The 26,223-nt window shown below is 40.9% G+C and overlaps 1 protein-coding gene across 35 annotated transcripts in view; it reads right to left on the minus strand.

The window, feature by feature from the left end:
* Positions 1 to 403: 403 nt before the first annotated feature.
* Positions 404 to 26,223, minus strand: part of MAGI1 (membrane associated guanylate kinase, WW and PDZ domain containing 1) — a 498,751-nt gene continuing 472,931 nt past the window's right edge. For 12 of the 35 annotated variants that reach the window (XM_050957254.1, XM_050957266.1, XM_050957243.1 and 9 more), the window contains 9 exons: positions 25,220 to 25,311; positions 23,991 to 24,183; positions 21,035 to 21,328; positions 17,535 to 17,738; positions 8,808 to 8,898; positions 8,617 to 8,677; positions 7,642 to 7,788; positions 6,414 to 6,552; positions 404 to 2,990 (listed from right to left, as the gene is read on the minus strand). In XM_050957254.1, coding sequence (XP_050813211.1) covers positions 2,266 to 2,990; positions 6,414 to 6,552; positions 7,642 to 7,788; positions 8,617 to 8,677; positions 8,808 to 8,898; positions 17,535 to 17,738; positions 21,035 to 21,328; positions 23,991 to 24,183; positions 25,220 to 25,311 — 1,946 coding nt within the window. In that variant the 3' untranslated portion in view covers positions 404 to 2,265. Of the gene's footprint in view, positions 2,991 to 4,476; positions 4,566 to 5,969; positions 6,553 to 7,641; positions 7,789 to 8,616; positions 8,678 to 8,807; positions 8,899 to 17,534; positions 17,739 to 21,034; positions 21,329 to 23,990; positions 24,184 to 25,219; positions 25,312 to 26,223 lie in introns of those variants that run through there. The other 23 variants (XM_050957267.1, XM_050957272.1, XM_050957249.1 and 20 more) reach the window with 13 other exon arrangements.

Raw genomic sequence — 26,223 nt, forward strand, 5'->3', positions numbered from 1 at the left:
TGAATGACGTCAAACCCCAGGAAAACACCAAAGCCACATTTATCTAAAATCTTAGCTCTTGATAATTTGGGGGAATAGATTTTATCTTGTACAACTGGAATCACAATTTCATTTTTGCCAACAAGTCAAAATGAGTTAACCTTGGAAATAAACATCTACCGCTAAATAATTTAGACAATTTTGGGTAACTAGAAGGGTGTGGCTCTCTTAATCTTACCACTATACTCATCTGCATACTTTGTATGGAAAACTTTATTTGATAATAAAAATAGCATTCACAGACTCTCTCCTTCTTTGTTGCTACATCATATACATTGTGTCTGTTCCAAGGAAAGAAGCTTGTACTGGGTAAGTCCACGTCTACTTATACCCAATAATTCAAATAAAGCTATGAACAATGTAGTATGTAGATATGCATAGTGTTTTATAAAAAAGATTGGCCCACATACTGCTTTTTCATCAACACAGAAAAGAGCATTATGTCTCTAGCACATTGCAAGAAATGATGATTGAAGAACAGACTGCATACAAGTGCTGAATAATACACGAGCAGGCCCACCATGAAGAAAAATGAGATCCAAACCAACAAATGCTTTAGAATTACTTATATAGTCTCCCATTTGAAAACAGCTTTACATACCTGATTCAGTTTACATTAAAATATATTCCCATGAATCAATTTGTTCCATTTTCAGAAATATAAACACTTATCACATTCCTGACAGCTAAATTTCATCATAAATTCTCTTTTATACAAGAAAAAGGCAACAGTTTTATTTTTTTTCCAACAGGCTCTATTAATTACAATTTAAACTCTGTACACACAATGATTGGCCATCTTCTCTTTTTTTGTTGTTGTTTTTTTTTTTTTACAGTACCATGGCAACAACAGTGATAGACTTGCAATGTTTTTGTGTTCATATGGAAAATGTGGAACAGTATACATGTATACACCAATGCACTGTAAAAAGCAGCAGTTTACTTTAGTGGTCCAACAGTAATGGCAAACCTTTTGGCTCAGCTAGGCAGTAATCCATTAAAATCTTATACCAATACTACAGCAGACTTACCACACAACTTGCAAACTTAAAAATACAGCTTTGAAACTTGCATTTTTTTCCTTTTGCTGCTGTTTGTAGATTCTAAATTACAGCATAACCAGCATCTAGGCTTTCACAACCAGACCCTTCTACTGATTGCCTCTGTCCTTATGTGCCTCTGACAGGTCTCTCATTTTTTCGTCTCAGTAGGAATGAACCAGTAAAATAAAATTTAAATCTATCTATCTATCTATGTATAGACACAAAGATTTCCAATTTGGCAAAATACGAAAAGCCCACGGGTTTAGCCTGAGCAGAAGGAATAAATCTGCCCTGTGAAGCGACAGCTCATTCCCCTCAAACTTCACTGTCTTTACCCCAGTATCCCAATGCACTACTCTTCTGCAAGGCAGACCAAACAATACTGGACAGGCTCAGATTTCTGTCCATATACTTCCAGTAGTTGAGTAGGGCTCCGGGGGCACACTCTTAACGGAATATCGTAAGTGTTGCTGAGATTAGCGAGAGAGATTGAGAGTCAACGTTTGTGTGGTACACAGATATGGCCGCTACCAGTCTTTTGCCTTCACACATCCTTGAGAGGGGGCCTAAATGTATAAACTGCTCATGGAACAAACGATAAATTCCTTATCATAAGTCATCTTGTGCTGTGTGGGTTTTTGTATAAATATCCTTCATTGAAACAACAGTCTCTTCAAACGGTTCTTGTCGTTTTAGGAACTTTTTTTTTTTCCTTTTTTCATTCCTTCAGCAGGAGTTCTCCAATCCTATTGATATGCACATTTTAATTCCTCCTTTACCCTTTATAAAAAAAAATCCTCTAACTATCTTATATTATTGGCTGTCCCCATTTAATTATGGGGGAGAAGGGGAAGTTGCCTGATAGAGGAATTAATCTCAAGAAATCTACAGAATATGCAGAAACAAAATTTGTATAATCCTTTAGGACCATTTGGCAAGTAACTTAAAGAAAAATACACTTAAAAATACTTTCTTTAATATTATACATCAGGCACAACATTTTGTATATATTTTTGTTATAAGATTTCATCTGCGTAAAACGTTTGTTGCTATTCATAGGATCAGCAGGTATCTGATATTTCATCATATAAGAAACTAAGATAATTTCAGCTTTATTACCCTCTTCTTAGAGCCTTCAGCACTATAAAGGCTGGAATGTGGCTCTGTGCATCAGACGAGTACCTCAGATGCTGAGATCAGTGCTGCACTCTTTGTAGGGTTTCCTTCTCTGTTCAGGGGGGTGTCTTTTGTTGGTATCATATTTCAAACTGTGTTCTTCCCTCTCTCTGTGGCTGACTCGCTCATCCTTGATCCTTTTGTCTGGTGACCTCTCCCTTCTTCCGTCAGTTGACTTTGCCCTCCGTTCAGGTGAGCTCTCTCTTCTCTTCTCTGGTGATTTTCTTTGATCCATTAGTCTTTCAAGTGACCTCCTTCGCCTGCTTGGCGACCCATCCCTTCTGTGAGTTGGTGACCTTTCTCTTCGCCTTTCGGGAGAAAGGTCTCTCCTCCTCTCATGTCTCTCCCTCCTCTCCAAAGTATTGTCAGCACTTCTTGTCCCTTCCCTCCTTTTTTCAGGAGATTTCAACTTTTGTCCATTTACCACCGTTCTCTCTGGTTGTCTATCTCGTCTCCTTCCTGGTGACCTGTCCTTTTTTCTACCTGTTACACTATCATTGTTTTGAGAAGTTCCATTCCAAGTGTGGTGTTCATTGGATTGTCTGCTAAACTCTCTGCTGCCTTTTGGATCTTTAACATATATCCGCTTGTCCCCATATTGTGATGATTTGTGAAGATCTGGTGGATAACTGGACTCCAATGATGGATGTTGTTGTCGGTCAGATGGCACGTTTTTCATTTCCGATATATTTTGTGAACCTGTGGCGGGACTGTTCCTGTCACTGCTGGGGTCTGGAAGAAAAACAACAACAGCAAATTGTTTGGTACAAATGGCTTATTCCAATTCTGACACCATTTATGATTCTTCAGACTTCATTAGTGCCAAAAGCAAACAACTGTTAAAGCAGTCAGCAGAAGACTAACTGAAGCATTTGTTAATTTAAGTGTAACTGCAAACAGTGAGATTAGTATTGGTGCTTCCCTTTATTAGCTCTATTTTAGTCCAAGCGGCTCTCATCTTTATGCTCGGCGCATCATGGGAGATTTTATATTTTCCCTCGATCCAATTTATAATGCTTAGATTAAAATAAGTGGTTTCTAGTGAAAAAAAGGAAGATTTGCGGTTTTTAAAAGGATGTTGCTCCCAAAAAGAAGGGCCTTTTAGGAAATGATTATCACTTTTTAAAATTATTTTTAAAGAAATGCCTTCTTAGAAAGAGTTATAGTCTGTGTGACGTTTCATTAAATGACTACAAGTATAAAATAATATAACTGATCGGTATGGTTTGAACCTATAGCACCATATTTTAATGAGACTATAAATTATGTAATTTCCATTTTTCAAGAACTTCAAACGTGTTACTAAATCTCATTTAGTCCTATTACATTATGAAATAGTAGTGGGATAGTTTTGCTTTCACCACAATTTAAATGACAATAGAAGTTATGATCTTTTCTTATTAAAAAAATGGAAAGATATTCTAATACATAGGATGAGTTTGATTTAACACCTAATTCTCCTGTTAATTATTTCACTGCCATAAAACAGATCTGAACGACCTTCATACGCCATATTGCAAAGCAAAGAAGCTGTGCTGCAGCTAAGCTAAAATTACTCACATCATTCGTAACTGATGCGTATGAATGATTTATTACATTTATGGCAAAACATTAAAGTAGTTGCACTGACGAGAGATGCAGATTTCTTACTTTTTTTTTTTTTTTAAAAGAACTCTGCTAATGTTAAATAAGTACTTAGCACACGTGCTGAATTCCAGTGTGGAGAGTCACCTACTTTAAGTACAGTAGATGGTCTTGATGACAATGACTGAAGAGCTAACAAACCACTTTGCAATCCAGAATCTTTTTTCCCCACTCTCCCACAACACACATGCTAAATACTCAAAAGTTTCCTTTTTCTTGTGTGCAAGCTCTTTTATTTAAACTTCTCTCATCAATTTTTTTTGTGCACAGGCCATTATTTTTATGAGTTACGGATGAAAAACACTGTGGCAACACATGGGAGTTTATTTGGTTTGATTTTTAAATTCAAGGTGTGGAAGGACCACCCCATTTTTCCACAGCTTTCTTGTAATCTGGCTATTGCACAAGGTAAGAGCGAGGCTTCAGACACGTTTGGGTAGTGTACTTACAATTCAAAGAACACGGGGGGCTCAGAATGAATTGCTGTACATATAAAAATATAGCAAAGCGGAAAGCAATATGAGGGAATTAGGCCACAGCACAGAAACACCTAATATTGATTTTAGCTACAAACCGTAGTTTGATTATGGCCCGTAAGGTAGAAGCAAGGCTCCCCGAGCTTGTCATTTCTCATACATGCAGCGATATTAGGAGGTATCATCGCTGAGGAAGGAAGAGCCCAGCACCAAGAAAAGTAAGAGAGAGAGAAAGAGAAAAGTAGAAAATTTAGATTCCCCGTAACAAAAATGAAAGAAAAAATATCTACATATTTTATCTTAGGATAAAGAAAGTTTATTTTTCCAGTATGATTGTCTAGGCATCACCCAAGAGTAAGGCTGCAAAGATGACAGTTGTTATTATAGTGACATAATTAGACATCTAAAAGGTGATTCAGTAACCCAGACAACGGATGCATCAATTTTAAAAGACAGTTGGGACAGCGACACAGAATGTCATAGAAAAACCATTAACAATCAAACACCAACAAAAAAAAGTCCACCAAAGACCACAACATTAAAAATAAGTACAAAGCTCATTACAAAAATATACAGCCTCAGATAGGAGCACTTTTCCAATCAATTCTGAAAGATACTGGAACTTCACATTATCCAAGTAATCACTTGCAAATGAAGAAATTAAGCCCAAAATGTTACAAATGTGTATGCGTGTAAATATATATATGTATATGTATATGTATTTAATTATTTATAACAAGTGCAGCCACTGCATGTTAAATACTTGCTTGAAAACTATATATTTAGCAGTTTAATGTATTATTAGCCAAAAGAAAACTAGTATTGGATTTTCAGCCTCAGTGCAGCAGATATATGCTTTAAGAAGTGAAGTACGCAATTTACAGGACATTTACGACGTCTAGCATATGATACAGTACTGTAGATTGAAAGGAGTAGGAAAAGACAAAAGTAGAAAAAACATTACATAATTTCAGTTCTATTGTTCAACCTTCTGGTGGGCGGTTTATATTACATGGTACAGTAAATTAAAAAACCTAGTTCATGAATTGTGCGGAATGTTGTTTTTTGTTTTGTTTTTAGGTAATGTAGTGAAAGACTTAGAACTTACTGACACAACAAAATGCCAGATAAGGGGGAAAAAAGTATAAAGGACATCCCTTCAAACATCAGTTTCTATAGAAACTTCAAAGAACTTTGGTTGGGAGTAGCCCTACATTGAGGGCATAGTTTTCAAAAATTATCTAAAATAAATAAGGCATAATAATAATATTAAACAGAACACTATGCTAAGCCACTCACTACTCTCACTAATCAGCTCCAACAGACAGGTATAGAAAAGGACTTCTACTGCAAACCTCAACAGAAAAGGAAAAGTAGCACCTTTCCCTCAAGACAGGTTCTAGAAACCTTTTCATAACCTCCTAACCTTTTCAGAATTTACAAATTAATGACTTGATACCAACAGATATTTTAAGGGGGGAAAAGGACCCAGAAGGGCCAAATTCACCTATTTTTGCATAAACATTTTGAAATAACTTTATAAATATTTACATATTAGCTGAAGGCAAAACCCATTAGCTTTCTTGCATTCATGCCCAAGGATACAGAAAAACTAAGGAAAAAGCCTAACAATAAATTACTGATTCAAAATAATTCAGGATTCCCTTTTTTTTATTTGGTATTGATTAGAGGAAGAGAGTTATTTTGAGATAATTCAACTGCTGAGAGAAAGTTTGGCACAGCTCAGTAAAACTCCTTGTTTGGTTGGACAAGACAATACGGTTTTTGGTTTTGATCACCAAAAATTACTGCTTTGATGGTCTTGCCTTACACTGTGCCCAAGTCCGTGGAAGCAAGCAAAGGATGAAACGTGTAGAAAATTCAGCACAAGCGAGGCAATTAACCATATGTTGCAAAGGTTGGCAAGACACTGGTGAGAAAGGAAAACAAAAAGCATCCCTGCTTCAGCTCTTGAGACAAATCATTCATGGAGTGATGCCCGGAAAGAAAGGAATGTTTTCATAGTTTGACCCACCATATTCTGGTACAGAGCCATCTCCACGTTTCAGAAACAGGCGGACTCTGCGGCCACCATTTTTAATCAGTTCAATGGCACGAGCATGCTTCATGTTCTTGGTGGTTTCCCCATTGATCTCTAGAATTTCATCACCAATCTGTCAACATGACGAAAGAGCAGAATCTAGGATTAAAATCAGGCCTTCAGCAGAAGAATGAGTATATCACTTAAGGGAACATAGTATTTAACATATTGGTTTATGTCTAGGAACTTTTCTCACTTGAATGTACATGCATGGCCTGAGTCAGTTAGCCTAGTTTAGAAATTCAAGAACTGATCAGGAAAGGAAAACAAAGATTGCGGAATAGACCATTGGCACTTTGGCTACAGTGGAGCTATGTTGAGTTACATCAGCTATCTGGTGCTGTAGGTTTACCCTTTAAAAAAATCTTTCTAAATATTAACATTTCTTGCATTACTTTTTGGAAGAAGAGAATACACTGGTTGTACAGGTATTAAATAAACAGCATCACAGGTGTGCATGCTGTTTGCAGACCTAAAAAAAAAATGAAAGACCTCTTCTCTGAGAACCTCTCAGTCAATCCCATGAAGACTTTTGCATATGCTTAATTGTTGGAATGAATGGGACTGCTGACAACCTACAGTTAAATTAGACCTACCACAGCAAGGTATTGCACACACAGGGTCGATAGAGGTAGCACGTGACATCTTGGGTTACAACAGTGACAAATTATGCAATACTTTAGTAACTCACTAGTGAGTGCGTGTTATGCAGGCTCCTCTCAGTACCTCACCCGTAGAGCATTTAAGTCTGTTACAGGCCCAGCTAGGAAATTTGAGCTCAAACTGTAGCAGCTCATACTTTCACCTCTAGAGGTTCCTGGTTCAGTTGCCAGTGTGTTGGCCAAGATGGCAGCTTATCACACTTTCTTTCATGCATGAACCTTGCTACATATTTTGAAGAAAACTGAAACATTAACATATGGGGATAATGTCTTGTATAAGGGCTGTGATTTGGTCAGCAACTGATTGAGCTTCAAAAGACGGGGGTCAAACAGAAGCCAACATATGGAGCAAGTGCAGCTTCGGACAGAAGCGAGCTACGGACAGGTTGTTAAGCAAGATAACAGAGATTAAAAGGAGCTACTGCCTTTTTCTCATGTCATTTCATTTTTGTTGCAAATAGATTCCCCCCTGCCGTCCCCAACTCTCTTTTTGTACTTACCCTCATCTTTCCACACCTCTCAGCTGGACCATCCTCAGCCAACCGCAATACATAGAGATCCATGTTATACTCTCGGCCACCTCGCAGGCTAAAGCCAAATCCTTTGGCTCCTCTTTCCAGTTCAACGGTGTAAAAATCTTGGTCCTGCTGGAGGGAAGACAATTTGTACAAAACTGAACAAGAAGTTGAACTCTGTACTGTTGCCGGGCCTGGCAAATATTTAACAATGGACACTAAATAGTTCTAATAAAAATATATATCTACATACAAAGACAAAGGCTTCTCGTTGCTCCTAAAGACCCAAACTGTGATTCAAAGGGTGTTTGTTAATGGTCTGCAAAGAGCTGTTTGGTCCCCTGGTGTTAACTACTCCTTCTTGTTAGAGGCTGGCACATTCTATTCAAGACTACTGAAAAGGCATGCAATTCTTCTCTCTACAGCAGAGGAATTGCTGTATTACCACAAAGATGCTTAGCAATCAGTAATGAGAGTGGTTATCACTGCAGTTGCCAGTGGGAGGGGAAGTATCCATGAGATAATCTCTCTGTTATTAAGCTGTGGCCAATACTATGATAAACCCAAAGAACCCATGCTATAGCCCTCTTATCAAACTTTGATTTCTTTTCTCTTTTGTCCTCTGAATATGTCATTTGGTGCACAGTAACACCTTCAGGTTAGCCCCCTCAGAGAACACACTCCAGTAAACAAACACATAAATTATTACTGTCGTAACATATTTAGTTGTCTTTGTTTTTAATCCTGATGCAGCTCTGTGTTTGAAGTGTTTGTCATATGAAACAACATCAACGCATATCAAAACTCTAATCAGTGATCCCTCTTTCGCAGACAAACTGGAGGAGGGAATCTAGCCTCACAAGAGAAATTTTCTAGGGAGAACACTTTAAGCACAACCCTTGAGCAGACTGGAACCACATTTGCATGGTAATCCAAGCAAATCAGAAAGACATCCCTTACCTGTGCTGCCTGAGGTGGTTTGAAATCAAACTGGGATTCCTGTTTTGGTTTTGTGTTGTTCCTGTTGAAATGAATGAGAGAGAGGAAGAGAGGGGGGGATAAAAAAAACAATTCATGGGAAATGAAGATGACTCAGAAGTAACCAAAGAAATAGCACATCAACATGCTCGCCTCAAAGAAAATTAGCTGACCTGGGCTCCTGGAGAATCTGCTGAGGAGTATGTGTGGTTGTAATCGTAGCAATTTTTTCAGCGTTGGTCAATAAAGTAGCATTGGAGGATTCTGTAAAACAAAATGGTGTTTCTTGTGGGAAAAGATCTTAAATCAGATAATTCATTCAGAGACAAATCTATGCTTTGCAATGGGATTTCACTGGGAAGTATCAAACACATTTTTTAAGAATGTGCCTGAGAGGGAAACGCACTGGCTCATCTTTAATAAATCCAGCAATTGAAAGGAGAATTTTGTTACTAGGTAACGATTAAGTATTTATCTCAACACACACTGTGCAATGATTGCCCCAAACCCCTTAAATATATAGAAAGCCTTTGATAAAGAAAATAATAATAGGAAAATAAAGATGATAGAATTTCTCTCAGCTTTCTATAAATGCAGCCACATGCAACAGCACTACACTTATACATCTGCAAGGGCTTTTTAACCAAGAGTTGCACATTGGAATTTTACATGAGGTTGACAGTCTTCTTTGCTTGACTTTTTCTAGTGGTTGCCTTTAGATACAGAAGATTCCACTACAGCTTTACCCCTGTGATCCTTATAACAGGAAGTCTTTTAAACACTAACCTGTCACTGCTGTTACTGTATTCTGTGGGCTTTCAATAACAAAGAAAATTCTTGAATGTTCAAGACATTATCTCTAACTCCATTACCAGTGAAAAATCAATAAGAGGTTGGGGATGGGACGCCTGAATCAGAAATAACTGGTAAATGTAAATTGTGTACAGCAAGATGTCCCACTAAAGTAATGAATTTTATATTTTTATGTAAATTGGATTTACTCTCCAGTAACCAAATTTCATTAGCATTTTCATTAATCTCAAGGAAATTCTGAGAGCAGTAATTGTGAAAAGGCACACAAGTAAATCAGAAAAATATTCAGGAAGTTTGGGCTAGATGTGTTCCATTATCAGCCTCGCTATTGAGAGCTAAGGTTAATCTTTTTTTAAAGTATAGGCTAATTAAGGATCATGGAATGTTTTGTTGCTTGATCAGCAACACATATGCCAAATCTTAATTACTTCAAAAGTCAGAAGAGCATTTGGGTTATTTTTTATAGGAACACTAAAATAGTCCATAAACCACAATGTAGTCAATACTGTCTCCATCTGAATCTGTACCTTTAAAGTTTTTGTTATGGGATATATCGAATAAAGGCCTAATCTAAAACTTATTGATGACAATGGCAGTTTTCTATTGACTTAACACATTGGACGTGATCAAAAACACATCTCCATATCTCTCTCTAATATTTAACCAATTGTGCTGTTCAAATTCTTATTGTTCATTAAAATACGGTCTATTGCACATTCTATGCTCAGTGTAATACACATTCCCTTGGAGTGGCGTAACTTGTACCACACACACACAAAAACTGAAGGGTGAGATTTCCAAAGTCCTCAGCATTGGTCGAACTCTGCTCCAAGGGAAGCACAGAACTGGAAGGGACCTCAAGAGGTCATACAGTCCAGTCCCCTGCACTCACGACAGGACTAAGTACTGGTTAGCCCATCCCTGACAGATGTTTTGGGTTTTATGGGGGTTTTATACTGACTTCAATAGGAGCAGTTAGGTCAATTGTGATCCAACCCAATACCCTGATCTGAATGCCCACTAATTTTCTGGGAGGAAGGGCTGGAATCTGAGCCCATTTTGGGAAGAGGCTTGGAATATGAATTTTGCAAGTGGAAGAAAAGATAGATTTGCGGCTAAGTCATAAAAATGAGAGACTTGGTTCCTATTTTCTGCGCTGCTACAGATTTTCTTAATAGCTTTGGGCCAGGCACAAACGAGAAAGACTGGGGGCCAAAAAGGAGCCATACACTCAGATACAAATACTCTTGAAGCACTGTGAGTGTTTGGAATCTGGATCGAAATTAGGCCCTTTGCAATGTTACGTGTCCATGATCACAGATCCTATGCATTCTCTGTAAGTGTACGTTATACTGAGCCTTATTGAAAGTGGGCTGGACAGCTTTAGAAACCACAGGATGCACTCAGTGCATTCACTATTGACGAAAGTTAAGGGATAAGCTCAAGAAAGCGTTCATATACAGAGAGAAATTCCCTCCTATCTACAGGATTACAGTCACCAGTAAGTGAATAAAGGACTTGAAAATCTTTGAACTCCTCCTTGCTTGGCCATTTTGGAAAGCGCTCACTTGGAAGTCTGCAGAAGTGAGTATTTTCGAGGAAAAGGCATCTTTAAAGTGGTTCTAATAGATGGAACTAGTTGTACGCTCTGAAAGATGACATTTGAAATTTATGTTTATATGAGAGCAAGTGCTGAGAGTTTCAATGACATTTGATTGGGAAATCACAACAAAACAAATATATCCACCATTTATGATCGTTATGATTTCTGAAGCTAATCTAAACAAACACGTTGAGCACAGAAATCACCAAAAGCACTGGGAACACATGATATTCAAGGTAGAAATGGAAGCCTGTTCCCTGTGGTCAAGAGCAGTGATAACTGTTGATTCAATGAATACAGCAGTAATATCTAGGATTACCTTTACAGAAAATCTTGGTCTTACAAAAGACTTCTCCCTTACTGTAGGTAGTTATTGCCTTACCAATAATAAATAAACAAATAAATACAGAGTACTTAAATACTAAGTTCCCCATAAGCTGCAAGGCCATGCAGCAGCATATTTAGCACCATGCAGGTGCTCAGGGAACCCACCTGGCTGGGACCAGCTGCGGCCGGGGAGGGGCGTCCCAGACCTGCCGCAGCCAGGCTGCCCCTCCCTCGATCCGTACCCAGGTCTGGCCTGGACCTGCTGCGGCCAAGGGAGGGGAGCCTTTCCCCCCCAGCCCAGGTGCTGTTGTGGGGAGACAGAGCAGGGGGAGTCCTCTCTCCCCGCCATAGCCCCGGAACACCCTCCTGCACCCCAAACCCCTCATCCCTGGCCATACCCCAGAGCCTGGATCCCCTGCAACCCAACCCTCTGCCCCAGCCCCTCTTCCCCGGCCCCACCCTGGAGCCCACCTCTCACACACCTCAACCCTCTGCCCCAGCCCTGAGCCCCTCATCCCAGGCCCCACCCTGGAGCCCTCTCCCCACCCCCCGACACGTCAACCCTCTGCCCCAGCCCTGAGCCCCTCATCCCCGGCCCCACCCTGGAGCCCACCTCTCACACACCTCAACCCTCTGCCCCTGCCCTGAGCCCCTCATCCCAGGCCCCACCCTGGAGCCCTCTCCCCACCCCCCGACACCTCAACCCTCTGCCCCTGCCCTGAGCCCCTCATCCCCGGCCCCACTCTGGAGCCCTCACCTCCCCACACACCTCAGCCCTCTGTCCCAGCCCTGAGCCCCCTCCAACACTCCAGACCCCTTGGTCCAGCCCTCACACCACATGAATTTTATTATGTGCACTAATATGGAGGTGATGTGTCACACATCTCCTCCGTATTGGTGCACATAAAATCCATTCCACACACGTGTGGGGAAAATTAGAGAGAACACTGCTTATAGCGTAATTTTTATCCAAGGCCTATCCTCCCCTTGCTGGCAAGGTGAATACCACGGAGGTATTCTTCAGAAATCATTCGCATGAATCCAGCTGGCATGGGTAACAATACCAGTGAACAGTGAGAGTCTAGCATGGACCCTGGGGATGCACTGAGCTCGCGATCCCGCTCTGAGGCCTATGCTGCATCGGCATCACTTCTAGCGTTACCTGCACGAGCTGGATTCACACTAGCTCAGGTCAGCGAGCCCATGAACAGCTTCTGCTGTGTAGACATATCCCGCGTCTAAAAATGGCATACCTCCCTCAGCTGGATGGGAGGCCTGAGGGCTATTTTCATTCCTCTGAAGGGCTACAATCTGAAGTAACCCTGATCTAACATGGCTGAGCTTATTGATTATGTTAACCTTGTCTGCACTGACTCTCAGTTTGCTAATGAACTTTCATTCATAGATTCATCAATGTTAAGGTAAGAAGGGACCATTATGAACATCTAGTCTGACTTCCTGTATAAACACAGGCCAGAGAATTTCATCCAGCAATTCCTGCCCCAGGACTACATCGTTTCTGGTTGAGCTAGAGCTTTAGAGAGACATTCAAACTTGATGTAAAGAATTTGAGTGACACAGAATCCACCACGTCATTAGGTAAGTTGTTCCAATGATTAATTATCTTCACTTTTAAAAAAATGTGTAGGTAATGTTAAAAATTCTAGTCTGAATTTGACTAGCTTCGGCTTTAAGTCCAAGTTAACACACAAACAAATAAAACCCCTGGCTCTCCAATCACTCTAAGGTCTTCTTTCCTGCCTGGACTTGTTTGCATTACACTCCTGTCATCTGGTATTTCCCCCTGGTGACTTGGAGGGAAGTTCCCTATAATGCCAGGTTGCATTAATGGAAGGCATGTGCCTCAACTAGAAGAAGAGTGATTTGAAGATGATGGCTGGAAGCTTTTCTGGAAATGTATCTAATGCTGGGATTGTATTTTATTGCATTGGTTTATTTTATTTTAAGCTATAGGACACCTCGTAACAGATGTCCCTTTCCCCAATAACTGAGTGGGTGTGGTTTCAGAGAGGCTGAGGAAAGTAAAGTAAAACGAACTGTACTTGTTGGGGGTGATGCTATCTGGAGCCAGCCAGCCAGCCTCTGCGCAGAGACACACACTCCTGCTTGTGGGCACTGACGCATTAAAGAACTGTTGGATTTTAAGACAACATGGTCTTGTCTAATTCACTTGGGCATCCCTGAGGCTACAATCTGCTCCCAAAATAAACTGTTTCTAAATTGTACTGAATTCAAACAGCATAAAAGCCACATACACCTTCCATTGCCATTTTGGTATGACATGGAGACTGGGTACAAACAGAATACAATAACCTTGTTCCTTAGGAGGTCATGCGAAGCATACCAAGTAGATCAACAATACATCTTAGGTACTGATGACATTCCATGACACGGTTTTGGGTCTATCTTTAGACCATACTAGCATAAGAGTTAGTAATTGTCAACAGATGTGCGGTATTTTTACTAACTTTTTATAAAAAGACTCAAGATACAAGGCGAGCATCCTCTCTGAATAATTTCTACTGCCCTCCCTGCTTCGAAATGAGAAGAGACATCTATCTAATTGACTTAAAGGTTGTCTAGTTTTACTAATTTCTGTAAGAACCACTATATCAGTTGCTAAAAGGCTGTTTGCAAATTTTTACAGATCTCCTCAAATCACCTTTAAGAACAGAGATTGCTCTCTCAACTGCCACCATCAGAAAGCTTTGCTAATTCAAGCTAACTCAACAGGTACCAACCAACACTTCAAGTTCAGGCTCAGGGATGAAACAGACAGGCATTGCTTCCAGTTCTGTTCTCATACGAAACACTTATTCCCCATGTACTACACATTTCCCCCTAACCTGTAAAGATTTATGCATACGACTGGCTGGATGTACTGTAGCAGTCCCACTGCTTTCTCAGCCAGTTTCCGTGGGAGTACTCAGGAAGGTGTAAAGTTAAGACCATGCAGGATCAGGGCCTAAATTAGTAAAGATCAAAATAACTATCTAAAATATGGGTCAAATTCTGCCCTTGGATAGATATGTGCAACTCCCATGGACCTCAATGGGCACTATACAAGTATTTATAAGACAGAACTTATCTACATATACACATACATACAGATGTTTTTTAATCATTTCTTGGCTTGGACACTAGTGCACCTCGGCCCCTCTTATTCTCTGCCCATAGTGCAGCGTAGTATAGTCTCCCTTGTGGGCTGTGATACTTTGGTCTTATTTTGTTGCTGGGCTCAGTGTGCAGGTGCTGGATGTTGTTGGTGGCCTGTGGTATCCAGGGTGGTCAGACTAGATGGGCTTGTTGGCCCTTCTGGCCTTAAACTGTAGGACTCTCTCAGAGGCCCTAGGATTATCACACAGTAAAAATAACTTCAAAAAGTTTTTCATTTCATTAGTAAGTGATGCCAACACTTGTGATCGTCTCATGATATTTGGCTGTGGAGAAAAGCTTGAAAATATGACCCCCTAAAGGCTCCAGATCCAGAAGGCAGATGAAAAGAACCCAACATGGATTTTTAAAAAACCTTATGATTTTATAGCAAATGTAAATCTCTCCTTTTTGGGGGTGGTGGGGGAGGAGAGGGGCTGCACCATGACTGTTGAATGCTTGCTGAGTAAAACTGACAAAATCACCTTGAACTGCAAAATGAAAGTTAAAACAAAGGCCTGAATTCTGCAGTGACACCAGTGTAAAGGTCATTCCCTTCTTACTTGGCACTCCTTTGTCTTTCTTTCATTTCAGCGTGGAAAGCCTTCAGAACAGCCTTAGCTGTGCACTGCCTGCGTGTCTTTCTCCCAGCTTAACTAGCATTAACATGGTATATTGTGTCTCCCATAATCCTGTTATGTGTGTTTGGGTGCACATGGCTGGCATGTTTCCAACACACACACACTGACTGGCTGAGTACGTGTGTGGTAGAGGAAATCCTCTCTTATTTGAAGATGCTTAAACCATTCAAGATTTGTATAACTCAGATGTCAACGTCTCTCAATTTTATTCAGTTGCCGGAACAAGGTAATGAACCACTTTTCTCTAGGTCTCTATTCAACATTGGCACATACAGGCCAGTTGAGATTCCAGCCTGATTTATAGTCATTTCATTATTCACGAATACTCAATTCACTGGAAGCTGCAGAGGATCACACAGAGTTTGACCTGCTGCATAGCAATATAAGGAAAAAGCCCTGAAATGTACATAATATCTCTTCCTAAATATAAGTGGTTTATAAAGACAGATATGTTCTGTTCTTCATCAGTTTACATTTTTATAACTACAAGCACTGTAATCAGGCTTCTGGGGTAAGGCATGAATTTATGGTTCAGGTTGTGATTTTCAAAGGAGTTTTGGAGTATGTCTACACTGCAAAGAAAAACCTGTGGTGCTGAGTCTGAGGTGCTGTATGGCTAAAAAGAGCAGTGTAGACATTCCCACTGGAGTTGGGAGCCTCGGTTCTGAAATCTGAAGAGTGGGGAGGGTCTTGGAAGCTAGGGTCCAGCCCAATAGGGAACACTTGCTCAGCTATTTTTAGCTCTGCAGCCCGAGCACTGTGACCTGGGCTGAGACATTCAGTGCTATGGGTTTTTCTTTGCACTGTAGACATACCCTTAGAGAATTAGGCACCACTGAATTTTTCCACTGGAAACTGGACATGAGACTCCTTTATGCTCCTTTGAAAATCTCTGGCTCAATTCATAATTTCTCTCCAGCTCTCTAAAAATATTCACTGCCATAAACTCTCTGTTTCATAGATACAGAGTTCAACATAGCTTGTGTGATAGACACCGAAGCGTAAGTGACAGCACAATGTTTCCAGTCAGACTGTGGAGTGAAAAAACCTCATGTTAATAGTTTTCATTGCAATGGGCTATCTTATTTGAGCCAATATTCCCTTAATTGCACTCTTTCTCCATTTAATTGAGTTTTCTGGACTGCAAATAATATATTGCATGATTCTCAAAACGCTCATTAGAATTGAATCAGGGACGTCAAATATTATAAACATTGATTCAGCTTGACATGAACAGGACGGCAGGAGAGAATTTAGACCGCAGACCAATCCAGAGCATACAATTTACTGTGAATCAATAAAATATAAGGGATTCAGAACCATAATGATTTAATCCTACTATAGAAATATCCCCAACATTTATGCCTTGTTCTTAATGGTAGGTCAGGGATAGGTTTGGGAAAAGTTTTTCCCAATTCAATCCTAGGGCTTGTCTGCGTGAACACTTAGTTTGCAGTAACCGGGGGTGTAAATCTACCCAATGCACAGTGTGTGTAGATCCTGCTGTCTCTCACTAATAGTTCCTTAGCCCCTAGCTGGGTACATTTACACCACAGCTTGCCACAAACTAAGCGTTTGTGTTGCTAAGGCCCTGGGCACGGTGCACATCCATTCATTGTTTTTAAGCAGCTATGACCAGGGCTGGCCCCAGCTATCAGCCACATTAAGTAATTCCCAGGACAATAAAATTTCGGGGCAATGAAACCCCATCTAGGCGTCACTCCTGAAGCAATCAGTTGTGAGCACCTCGAGAACCAAAATCACTGAGCCAAAGCATTTCAAACTGCACTGAGATAATTCCTAAAGCAACGTGCCCCGAATAAAAACAAAGCTTCTTTTCAAACGGCTTAAATCGTGACAATGTGTTGATCCCTTTCTGTGATCTCTTTTGCTATATAGCCTGCTTGTGTATATGTAAAACCTCAGGGACTCCATGCCTTACAGGGCATGAATCCTCTCCCAAATATTCTAATGCAGCATTATCACTGCAAAAATCAAATAAAGTTTCAAAATCCACAAAGATGTGGGTCTCATTTACGGAAGGTAGTTATAAAGAGACAGTTGAAGGAATGCAAGAGGGAGGGGATTTTAATTTCTGACCAGACTTTGCACCTCGTGGGGTTTTTTTTTGTTTGTTTTTTTAAAAAAGCTGATTTCCAGTTATAGGAAGGGGAGCAGGGCAGGAAGAGACATGGTTGTATGACGGTGGCAAACTTCTCAATGCTAACTCCAGCCTGGTGGGTTGAGAATGGAAACCTGCACGTCTGTGCAACTCAAAGTGACATGAAAAGCCAAAGAGAAATAAAACATTTGGATAAGACAGAAATGAGCATATACTTTACCATCCCCTGGAATGATGCGCAGACTAACAGTGTTTCCTGCTTCTTTAATTAAGTTGACGATATCTGAATGCGATTTGTTGGTGATGGAACATCCATTAACAGCCAAGATCCGGTCTCCTACTTTCAGCTTGCCACAGCGGTCTGCAGGGCTCCCCTCAATTATCCGACCTATTTTGTGAGGCATGCCCACACATGCATTTCCTGCTTTTGTATTGGTTTTGTTTTTGTTTTTGTTTTTAATTGTTTACATACATGGGACAGCGGTGAAGGGGAAAAGGAGAAAAAGGGTTGAAAGGGGAAAGAGAAGGTTAAGGGTTAATTAATTAATGCATCAAGCAAAAGTTATTAAAGGATAGCATTGCTGCCACTGTTCAAAACATTGGCAATCAACTATACGAGTGCAAAGTGCTTCACCTGAACGGTTACAAGAATGTGTTTCCTATAGTTAGATAGCTAATCCACCAAAACTCTGACCAGTGATTTGGTTACAAATGGTGGGATTTTGAGAGACTATAACTGCACTCAGCAGTCCAAAAATAACCTGACTGAGGTTTTATTTTTGTACTGCAACCTTGAAACTGCTGGTAGAAAAAACACAACCTTGCTGCTTGTAGATTACATCAGTCAGCATCTCTCGTCTTTATCTCAGCCAGCTGCTGTTCAAGCTTCTGCCAATGTTTTGTTCTTTCTCAATTTAGAAAGATAATCACTCTATGCCTAGTAAGGAGTGTGACTCCCCTTTTAACCAGAGATCTATTCTATCAATGCTGCACGGGTAAGCAATAAGGCATTGTTTCTTCCATAGTGAACAAAGGAAGCACTAGGCAAGGCGCAGGACCACTAGAGATGGGCCAAGCCTGACATACCTGACCTCCTCGATACCACCAACCTCCTCATAATCATCTGTTAACTCTTCCCATTTTATGATCTCAAAGGGCATAGGGTTGTGGGTGGGGAAGGGGGAAGAGAGGGGGGAAAATGAGGCACTCCTGATTTAAATAGCTCTAAAACCACAGGCAGAACAATCCAAATATCTAAGAGAGAGACACAGCAAGAGCATTTTGTGAGGAATGCATTACAGACTCAGAAATGTCTTCCCACCGCACACAATCACTTGACCTTGTGAGCACCACTGAAATCAATGTGATTGGAGGATACTCAACATCTTGTAGAACTGAGGCTACAGGAGACAGAACTCAGGTCAAACCAACCATCTAGCTTTTGAAACTGCAGACAAGCCCAGACATGCAACATGTGACAAGTGGAGCATGAGATTGTGAGGCACTCAGTGACAACTCTGTACCTGGAATACATTCATCCCCAAAAGGCAGTTCTGCATATATGCTGTAATCATTTATTTTATTAGTAGTTTTAGAGATATATGCAGCTACATTGGTTACAGTACCAAAAAGATGATAAAGAAGAAAGGGCTAAAAAACGGGGATATGACAAGGTGGGAAACGAACGCTGATCACCAGCAGTAAGGATTATTATAAATGGGATGGTATTTCTCAATAGTGAGCAAATTCCTCTCTCATACAGACAATCACTGGACTGCTCATTTCAATGTATGTTTTGTGGGCATTAAAATCAGAAATTCACTTTCAGTCTACCCTATTTACTGATCACAGATGACTGACCCCAAGCTCAGATGACCAGGGAAGTTTTTGAATCAGTTTGGCCCATCTCTGAAGACCACCCATTTGAGAGGTCCAAAAAACTACAGGTACAAGGCAAGCACTGCATAGCTCAGGACAAGCATCTCATGCAGAATATTAGGAAAAAGTTCAGTGTACTCAAAAATTCAAGGAAAAAGTCAAAGGTCAAAACATATCACTGTGAATACTCTACAGAAATTACATAACAGCAGCTTTCATTTTGCTAACATTTCTGGTGCAAGTAAACAACTTTTTACATCATGACAAAATTTCTTTACGGAGAAAAAAGTACAGTATATCTCACATCTAATAATGTCTATTTTACCATATATATTTTAAATACTTTCAAGTATATAAAATCTCTCTCCATATTCAGTTTACACTTTAATAGATCATTGTGTTTTGGTATAAAAATGTCTAGGCCGAAATTGTATTGAGTTTTGAGTTACTGAGGGACGCATGGGGTTGCCCTCCTCCAGAAGGAGCTTGGGGATGGACTGTACCAGAGACACTGTCTTCACGACTCTTTTTCCCCTAGAATTTCCACTGTAGCAGCTCTACCAGTGCTAAGAATGACTGCTCTCGAAGGTATGGTAGTTAGAGCACCATCACTATGCTAGTGCTTTCACCAATGTTAGCAATGGTGGGAAATTTTAGGGAAGAAAGGCTAGTACAGATAAAGCCAGTGAGAGGCACTTCTTCTCCATTGCAGGTTGCATAGACTGATACAGTCTACTTGGCGTGGTGTGCCCACTCTGCTACACAGGGTAGTGTGGAAGGAGTAGAGCTACCGCTCTGCCTCTTCTTTTCCCCTCCTAGTCTTTTTTTGGGGATGTGTCCTGGGAGTACACATGCAGAGGCGGGTAGTTTCTATACTCCTCTGAGCACAGAAGCCAATATTGCCCCTGGACTCATGCTGGGTATTTATTTCCATCACAACCTTCCTTCCATGCCTACACCTCCACACAAATGCCATCCCCCATGCTCTGTCATTGCTTTAGTTAATTGTTGTTACAAAAATACCCCTCTTTAGCTATGCAGAAAGAATTACATCTTCCTGGCAAGAATCAAATGGCTCGTAAGAGGTTCTTCAAAGATGCATGCAGGTGCACCTGCACTGACCCATGTCCCACACTGGCCTCTCTTAAGAAAGCACAGGTGACCAAATTCATTAAAGCAGCATACAGGACAGAGTCATGTCAGCTGCTCATTTTCCACCATTCAAATGAAGTGTCTGTCTGGGAGAGGGAGGCAGCAGGAGCTTAAGGAGATGAGCTATCTTTTTGATTTTATGGAGACCACTAACATTTTAGCAGTTTCCAGATATCAGCTTGCTCATCCCCCTATGGTGAGCCAAGAACATCCCTAGGAATCCGAAAGAAAAGCTAATCAGTGTAACAGTTGCTATTTTTAAATGAACTGAATCTCCACTGACAACAGGGGGCAAGATTTCAATCATTCAGTTATTTACATCCTGCAATATCGTTTGCCCCTTCTTCACAGGTTCCCCCTGCTATTTGATGGACAGCACAATCCAACCCAGGGCACGTGGTTAACACACCACTGCAAACTAACCCTGGAGTGCACTCAAGGAGTGCCAGTCATTGGCACTGGTGGTGGGGCTGTTTAAAATATCCATCTGTGTTTTTTAATTCACTGTTGAGCAAAACCCAGGAGGCAAACACCTACTAATGCTCAGCATTCAATGAAGTTATTAATTACAAAAATCAAGGCTTGTTCATCAATTTTAAATTATTTAGATCCTAGCTACTCTTGACTTCACCACAGCATTCAAACTCTTGTCGTCTCATTGAAGGTGCTTGGACAATTCCCAAGACTTACCAAAAGTTGTCCCTGCCTCGGGCCTGCTAACTGAGGACACGATCACAAAGCCAAAGCCTTCATTTTCTCCCCGGCGGATTTCGACGTCGTACGGCTGCACCACTGCGCTGACCACGCCGCTTCCCCCGCCCCCGCCACTGCCAATGCCACTGGTGCTGCCGCTGCCCGAGCTCACAGTGTTTAAGGAGTTCTGGCTTCCCTGCGGGGTCCGCTTTTCCTCCGTCAGGGAAGCTGGCTGGTTGCTGCTGTGGTGTGAAGAGGCTGGAGAAGGGACTTCGTTCTCTGCTTTTGGAACTGCAGAAGAAATGCAGGAGTCTCACTGAATTGTCTGCACAGCACACTATTTTTAGTATTACAAATGTTCGGTGACAGAAAAACATGCCTATGATAAATGGCAGAACAGGGCTATTTTTCTGTGAGTGGGTGACTGGAAATATTTACTTAATGACTGAGTACAAGGTGCACAATCAGCTGCCGCCACTGGTTTGAAACAAGACTGAAAACACACACGTGTGGCAGGTGTGCAAATGCTTGCATGTGGATGTAGTAGCACAACTAAGGCTTTGTCTTCACAGAGAAGTTGAACCCATTTAACTACAGCAATGATGTTGCACTGAATTAAACCAGTGCAACTTTGTGTGTATGGATGCCCTACACCGTTTTAAATCTGGTTTACATTGGTTCAGCTTGTCCTTGTTAAATACCACCCTGCTGGAGCAATAGATCCAGCAGGGGTCGATTTATGGCATCTAGTGAAGACGCAATAAATCGACCACCGAGCACTCTTCCGTCAACTCAGGTACTCCACTGGAGTGAGAGGCGCAGGCAGAGTTGACAGGGGAGCGTCAGCAGTCGACTTACCGCAGTGAAGACACTGCCGTGAGCAGATCTAAGTACGTTGACTTCAGCTACGTTATTCATGTAGCTGAAGTTGCATAACTTAGATCGATTCCCCCCCCAACCCGCAGCGTAGACCAGGCTTTAGAGTCTTGCTAACACACACTTGTTTCCAGTGCGTAATACTGAATAGTAATATTGAAAGAGCACATCTGCCACAGTAAGTGCTTTGTGATGGGATCATCTCACTGTTGCATGTTCGCACAGTGCCTTGTACAACAGAGATGTAGTCTAGATACTACAACAGTACAGATCATGAACAACAGAAGCTGTAGGCGGTGTTACAACAAAAACTAATGATCATTAAACAACATCTTAACAAATAAAGCCAGACAGAAAAATGCGCTTTTGAACATCGTTACCCATCAACAGACCAAGACAAAGGCACTGGACAAATATTGGATATAAAGGCAAAAATGCAATCATCATCCTAGACTCTAACAATCTCAAATCCTCTTGACCCAAAGGTAAGAGGAGCAGTAGGGAACCAAAAGCTCAGACACAATATAATCAAAATCTTTTTATGCCAGTTTCTAGCCTGGATTTAAAAAATTAACAAAAAATCCCCACCTCTATAAAACCAACCCTCTATTACAGGATCTACAATGGTAACATCAAACCCCACAGTATTTACTCTCGTGTTGAAGGCTGTTACAGCAAATAATTTATGCTCCACTTGCACTACATTGTTGAAAGTATTAGTTAAGAAATAAGCACATATTTCACATTGCCTGCAAGAAGCCCATCTGTGGTTCAATGTATAAGAACAAGGGGCGGTTTTAGAGAGGCTGTGACAGTCTTAACTACTTGTGTGTGTTTATTTCTCAATCTGAAGGTTACTTTGATGCTCCTTTAAGCTTAAAATACCTCACTCCATATTCTTCTGCTGACACCTCAGTTTGAAGGTCTATTTCACATCTTCTCTGTCTAGAAATGGCCCCAGACCAAAATACCAAACCTAAACTCCCTGAGATTTGGGTGCAGGTGGAGCAAAATCTCAGTGCTACCAGTGTACAGGAGTGATACATAAACCAACTATCAATCAGAAGGCTCTTCATCATGAGCTTGCTAGCTGCATTGTCATTTTCTTTGACAACACCACATTTTGACAGATTTGCCTCTGTTTTTCCCCTCACCCAAGCCATGTTCAGTGGCAGGAATGGTTATATTTTCATCTTGGATCAATTTGGGAACACCTTAGCTTTTGAATATGGTGCTTACAAAATGAAAAAAGAGAGAAGAGTTTCAAACAGCTATACTTTGCATCAGTCTTCAACAGTCTCTCAAGGACAGAACTGAAGGGATGTGCTTAGAGGAAACATGGTCCAAGGGCAAGGGAACTGGGTCTTTGGAGACCTGTATGGAAGTCCTGCGTGTGACCCTGATCAAGTGATTTTCCCTCTCTGTACCTCTGTCCCTCCACTCCGCCCCCTTCTGTCTTGTCTATTTAGATTGTAAGTTCCTCAAGGCAGGGACAGTCTCTTACTGGGCGTCAGCATTGTGAAGCTACCAAAATCCACCTCTACCCCGATATAACGTGACCCAATATAACACAAATTCGGATATAACGCGGTAAAGCAGCACTCGGGGGGCGGGGTGGAGGGAGGTGGGGAGGGGCTGCTCACTCTGGTGGATCAAAGCAAGTTTGATATAACGCAGTTTCACCTATAACGTGGTAAGATTTTTTGGCTCCTGAGGATAGCGTTATATCGGGGTAGAGGTGTACATATAAGTAATGACAACAACAACGATTTGTGTTAGTGAACGGCTTTAACAGGAACCTGAACAAGGACTGAAGAGGTCCAGGCTGCTTACAAACAGAGAATCTTGATTCATGTTTAACTAGAAAGAAACCTATATTTAAACTACATTTCAACAGCCAAAATATAAAATAAAATAAAAATCAACACAAAGGGTAAAATAATATCTGCGTCCATATCGGTAGTCTCATTTTTGCAAGAATATTATGAGAAGGAGCTTTTGATCGTTAGCAAGCAGATCACAGGATACAGATTGAAAATAATAAGAGCTGTGCCCACCTGGTCACATGGCAACATACCTGTGTATACCACTTTGCGCCTTACAGTTAGATTGACATGACCTTGCTTGGCAGCCTGTTGCATAAGCTGGACTACCAGCTGGTGAGATTTTCCGACAACAGGTGTTCCGTCCACACAGATCAGTTCATCACCAGATCTTAGACGACCGTCGGCATCAGCAGCGCCTACTGGTACAATGTGACCAATGTAAATCTGATGAATTAAAAAAAAAAACGAGAGAGAGAGAGATGTTGAATGAGCATGTACTCACCCATCAGACAGACAGAGCTGGAAATCACAGGAGAGCAGAAATGAGATTTGGAGCCTCGGTCTGAGTGTGACCCAAATCAACAGCATCAAAAGACAGTAACATGTGTCAGGTGTTCTGTACAGTGGCCTCTAGTAAGTTACAGCCCAGGTGTTAATAGACACCTATCCACCTCATGAAATCATCATGAAAACTACTGGCATATTCTGTTTCTACTATTACTATACCATAACTTTGTATCAGATCTCTCAACCTCTACTGATAATGCATTATGAGAGAAATGCTTTATAAAAATGCTCTATAATACAATAGAAAGATGATTAATAGTATGATCAGTCCTGCCAGGAAAGCCAAGAGGTGAATTGAGACTGAATTATCCTCTGACCTTTCCCTGGAGTCCTTGAGTCTGAGTCCTCTCTCATGCACACCAATTTCAGTTTAACCCTATTGAGCTCACAGGGAGTTATTCCAATTTACTGTGGCATGAGAGAAAAAACATGCTCCATAAATGGGCATAAATGTGACAAGACAGAATAAAGAAATTTATATTGCCGCTTTCTACGTGTGACCTGCTCAGTGAATAGACAAGAGCATTAGGTGCTCTTAGTCTGGCACCTTTCACGGGTACTAGATTCATGTTTAAGAGGCCCAGCGAATGTGTGTGTTTGCGAGTGCGGGAAGACTGCTCAAAGTTCAAAAACAACAACAACAGAAACCATATTGGAAGATCTCTCTCGATCAAGATGCATAGGGGTGGGTGGATAAATCTAGGGGTTTGGTTTGGCCTGGAATACAGATAAGGACCAACAGTGAAGTTCAGAGCTCCCCTCAAATTTTAGGGGTGTTTGGATGTATGGTGTTAGCTTAGGCCCATCTCTCATTTTAACAGAGATGCTCTTTGCACAGCACTGCATGTGTTTTTGCAGTGATTCTGGAAGGTAACACTGGTTAACATAAATCCACTTTTTAAAAAGCACTTACAGGTTCTCCAGGCTCATTTCCACCTAGAATCCTAAACCCAAAGCCCGTTTCCTTTCGCCATAGAAAGATATCCTGTTCTTGATAATCTGGAACTGAAGGAAAAGGAGGAAAGGAAATTATTGTTACTTCTAATAAGAAAAGCACAGATTTACACCAAATCCCCCCGAGACCTCTCAATTTTGTACTACTAGAAGTGATGAAACTTTGAGATAGAGGATGCACTAACAGCCCAGTTGTGCCTTCCTCATTCACAGGGAATAGCACCCTATTACATATGCTGTCCCACTGACAGCTCATGTGGTCAGATATAGCTCATCATGAGTAAGGATGGCACAAGTGGGCTTTGCAAGGCAAAACAGATTGGAGCCACTTTGCAACGATGAACTAAACAATGATCTACAGTACCTGCATCACCGTGAGCCTTTGGATGAAAGCAAATTCATTCCAAAAGAGTTCCCCAATCAACACTCAAATTACACACCTATGGAACTTGATTCAGCTTGTGGGGCTCTCTCCCTCAGCCTCCTTCTCTTGGTTTGACTGCAGGAGGCGGTGATTAGACCTGCTGTATTTATTAGCTCTGCTGCTCTGGCACTCAGGTTTTTTAACGAGGCTCTGTGTTTGGGAAAATCCCATGAGTTGTTTCCAGACTTCAATGTATAACTAAAAATGTTCATAGGTTTAATTTGTAAATTACTGCTAGGAATCTGAGGGTTTCTATTTCAATAGCAGGCAGCCAATTGTGAATCACTGTTTGCTTAGCATTGTGATATTAGAACTCATTAATATGACAATCAGTAATAAATCCCACTCTTACAAATCGTTGGTAAATACACTTCTGTCACTGCTAAGTGATTATCTACAATAGACAATAACTCCATTAGCAACATAATATCATTGCTTTTGTTTTTGTAAGAGAAAAAAGAAAGAAGAGGTCTGTATTATGACTTATGCAGTCATAATTATCTTTTCTACAGCAGTTTCTTATCTGATCTGATGACAAT

This window comes from Gopherus flavomarginatus, chromosome 6 (genome assembly GCF_025201925.1).
Source record: "Gopherus flavomarginatus isolate rGopFla2 chromosome 6, rGopFla2.mat.asm, whole genome shotgun sequence".
Classification (NCBI taxonomy): Eukaryota; Metazoa; Chordata; order Testudines; family Testudinidae; genus Gopherus; species Gopherus flavomarginatus.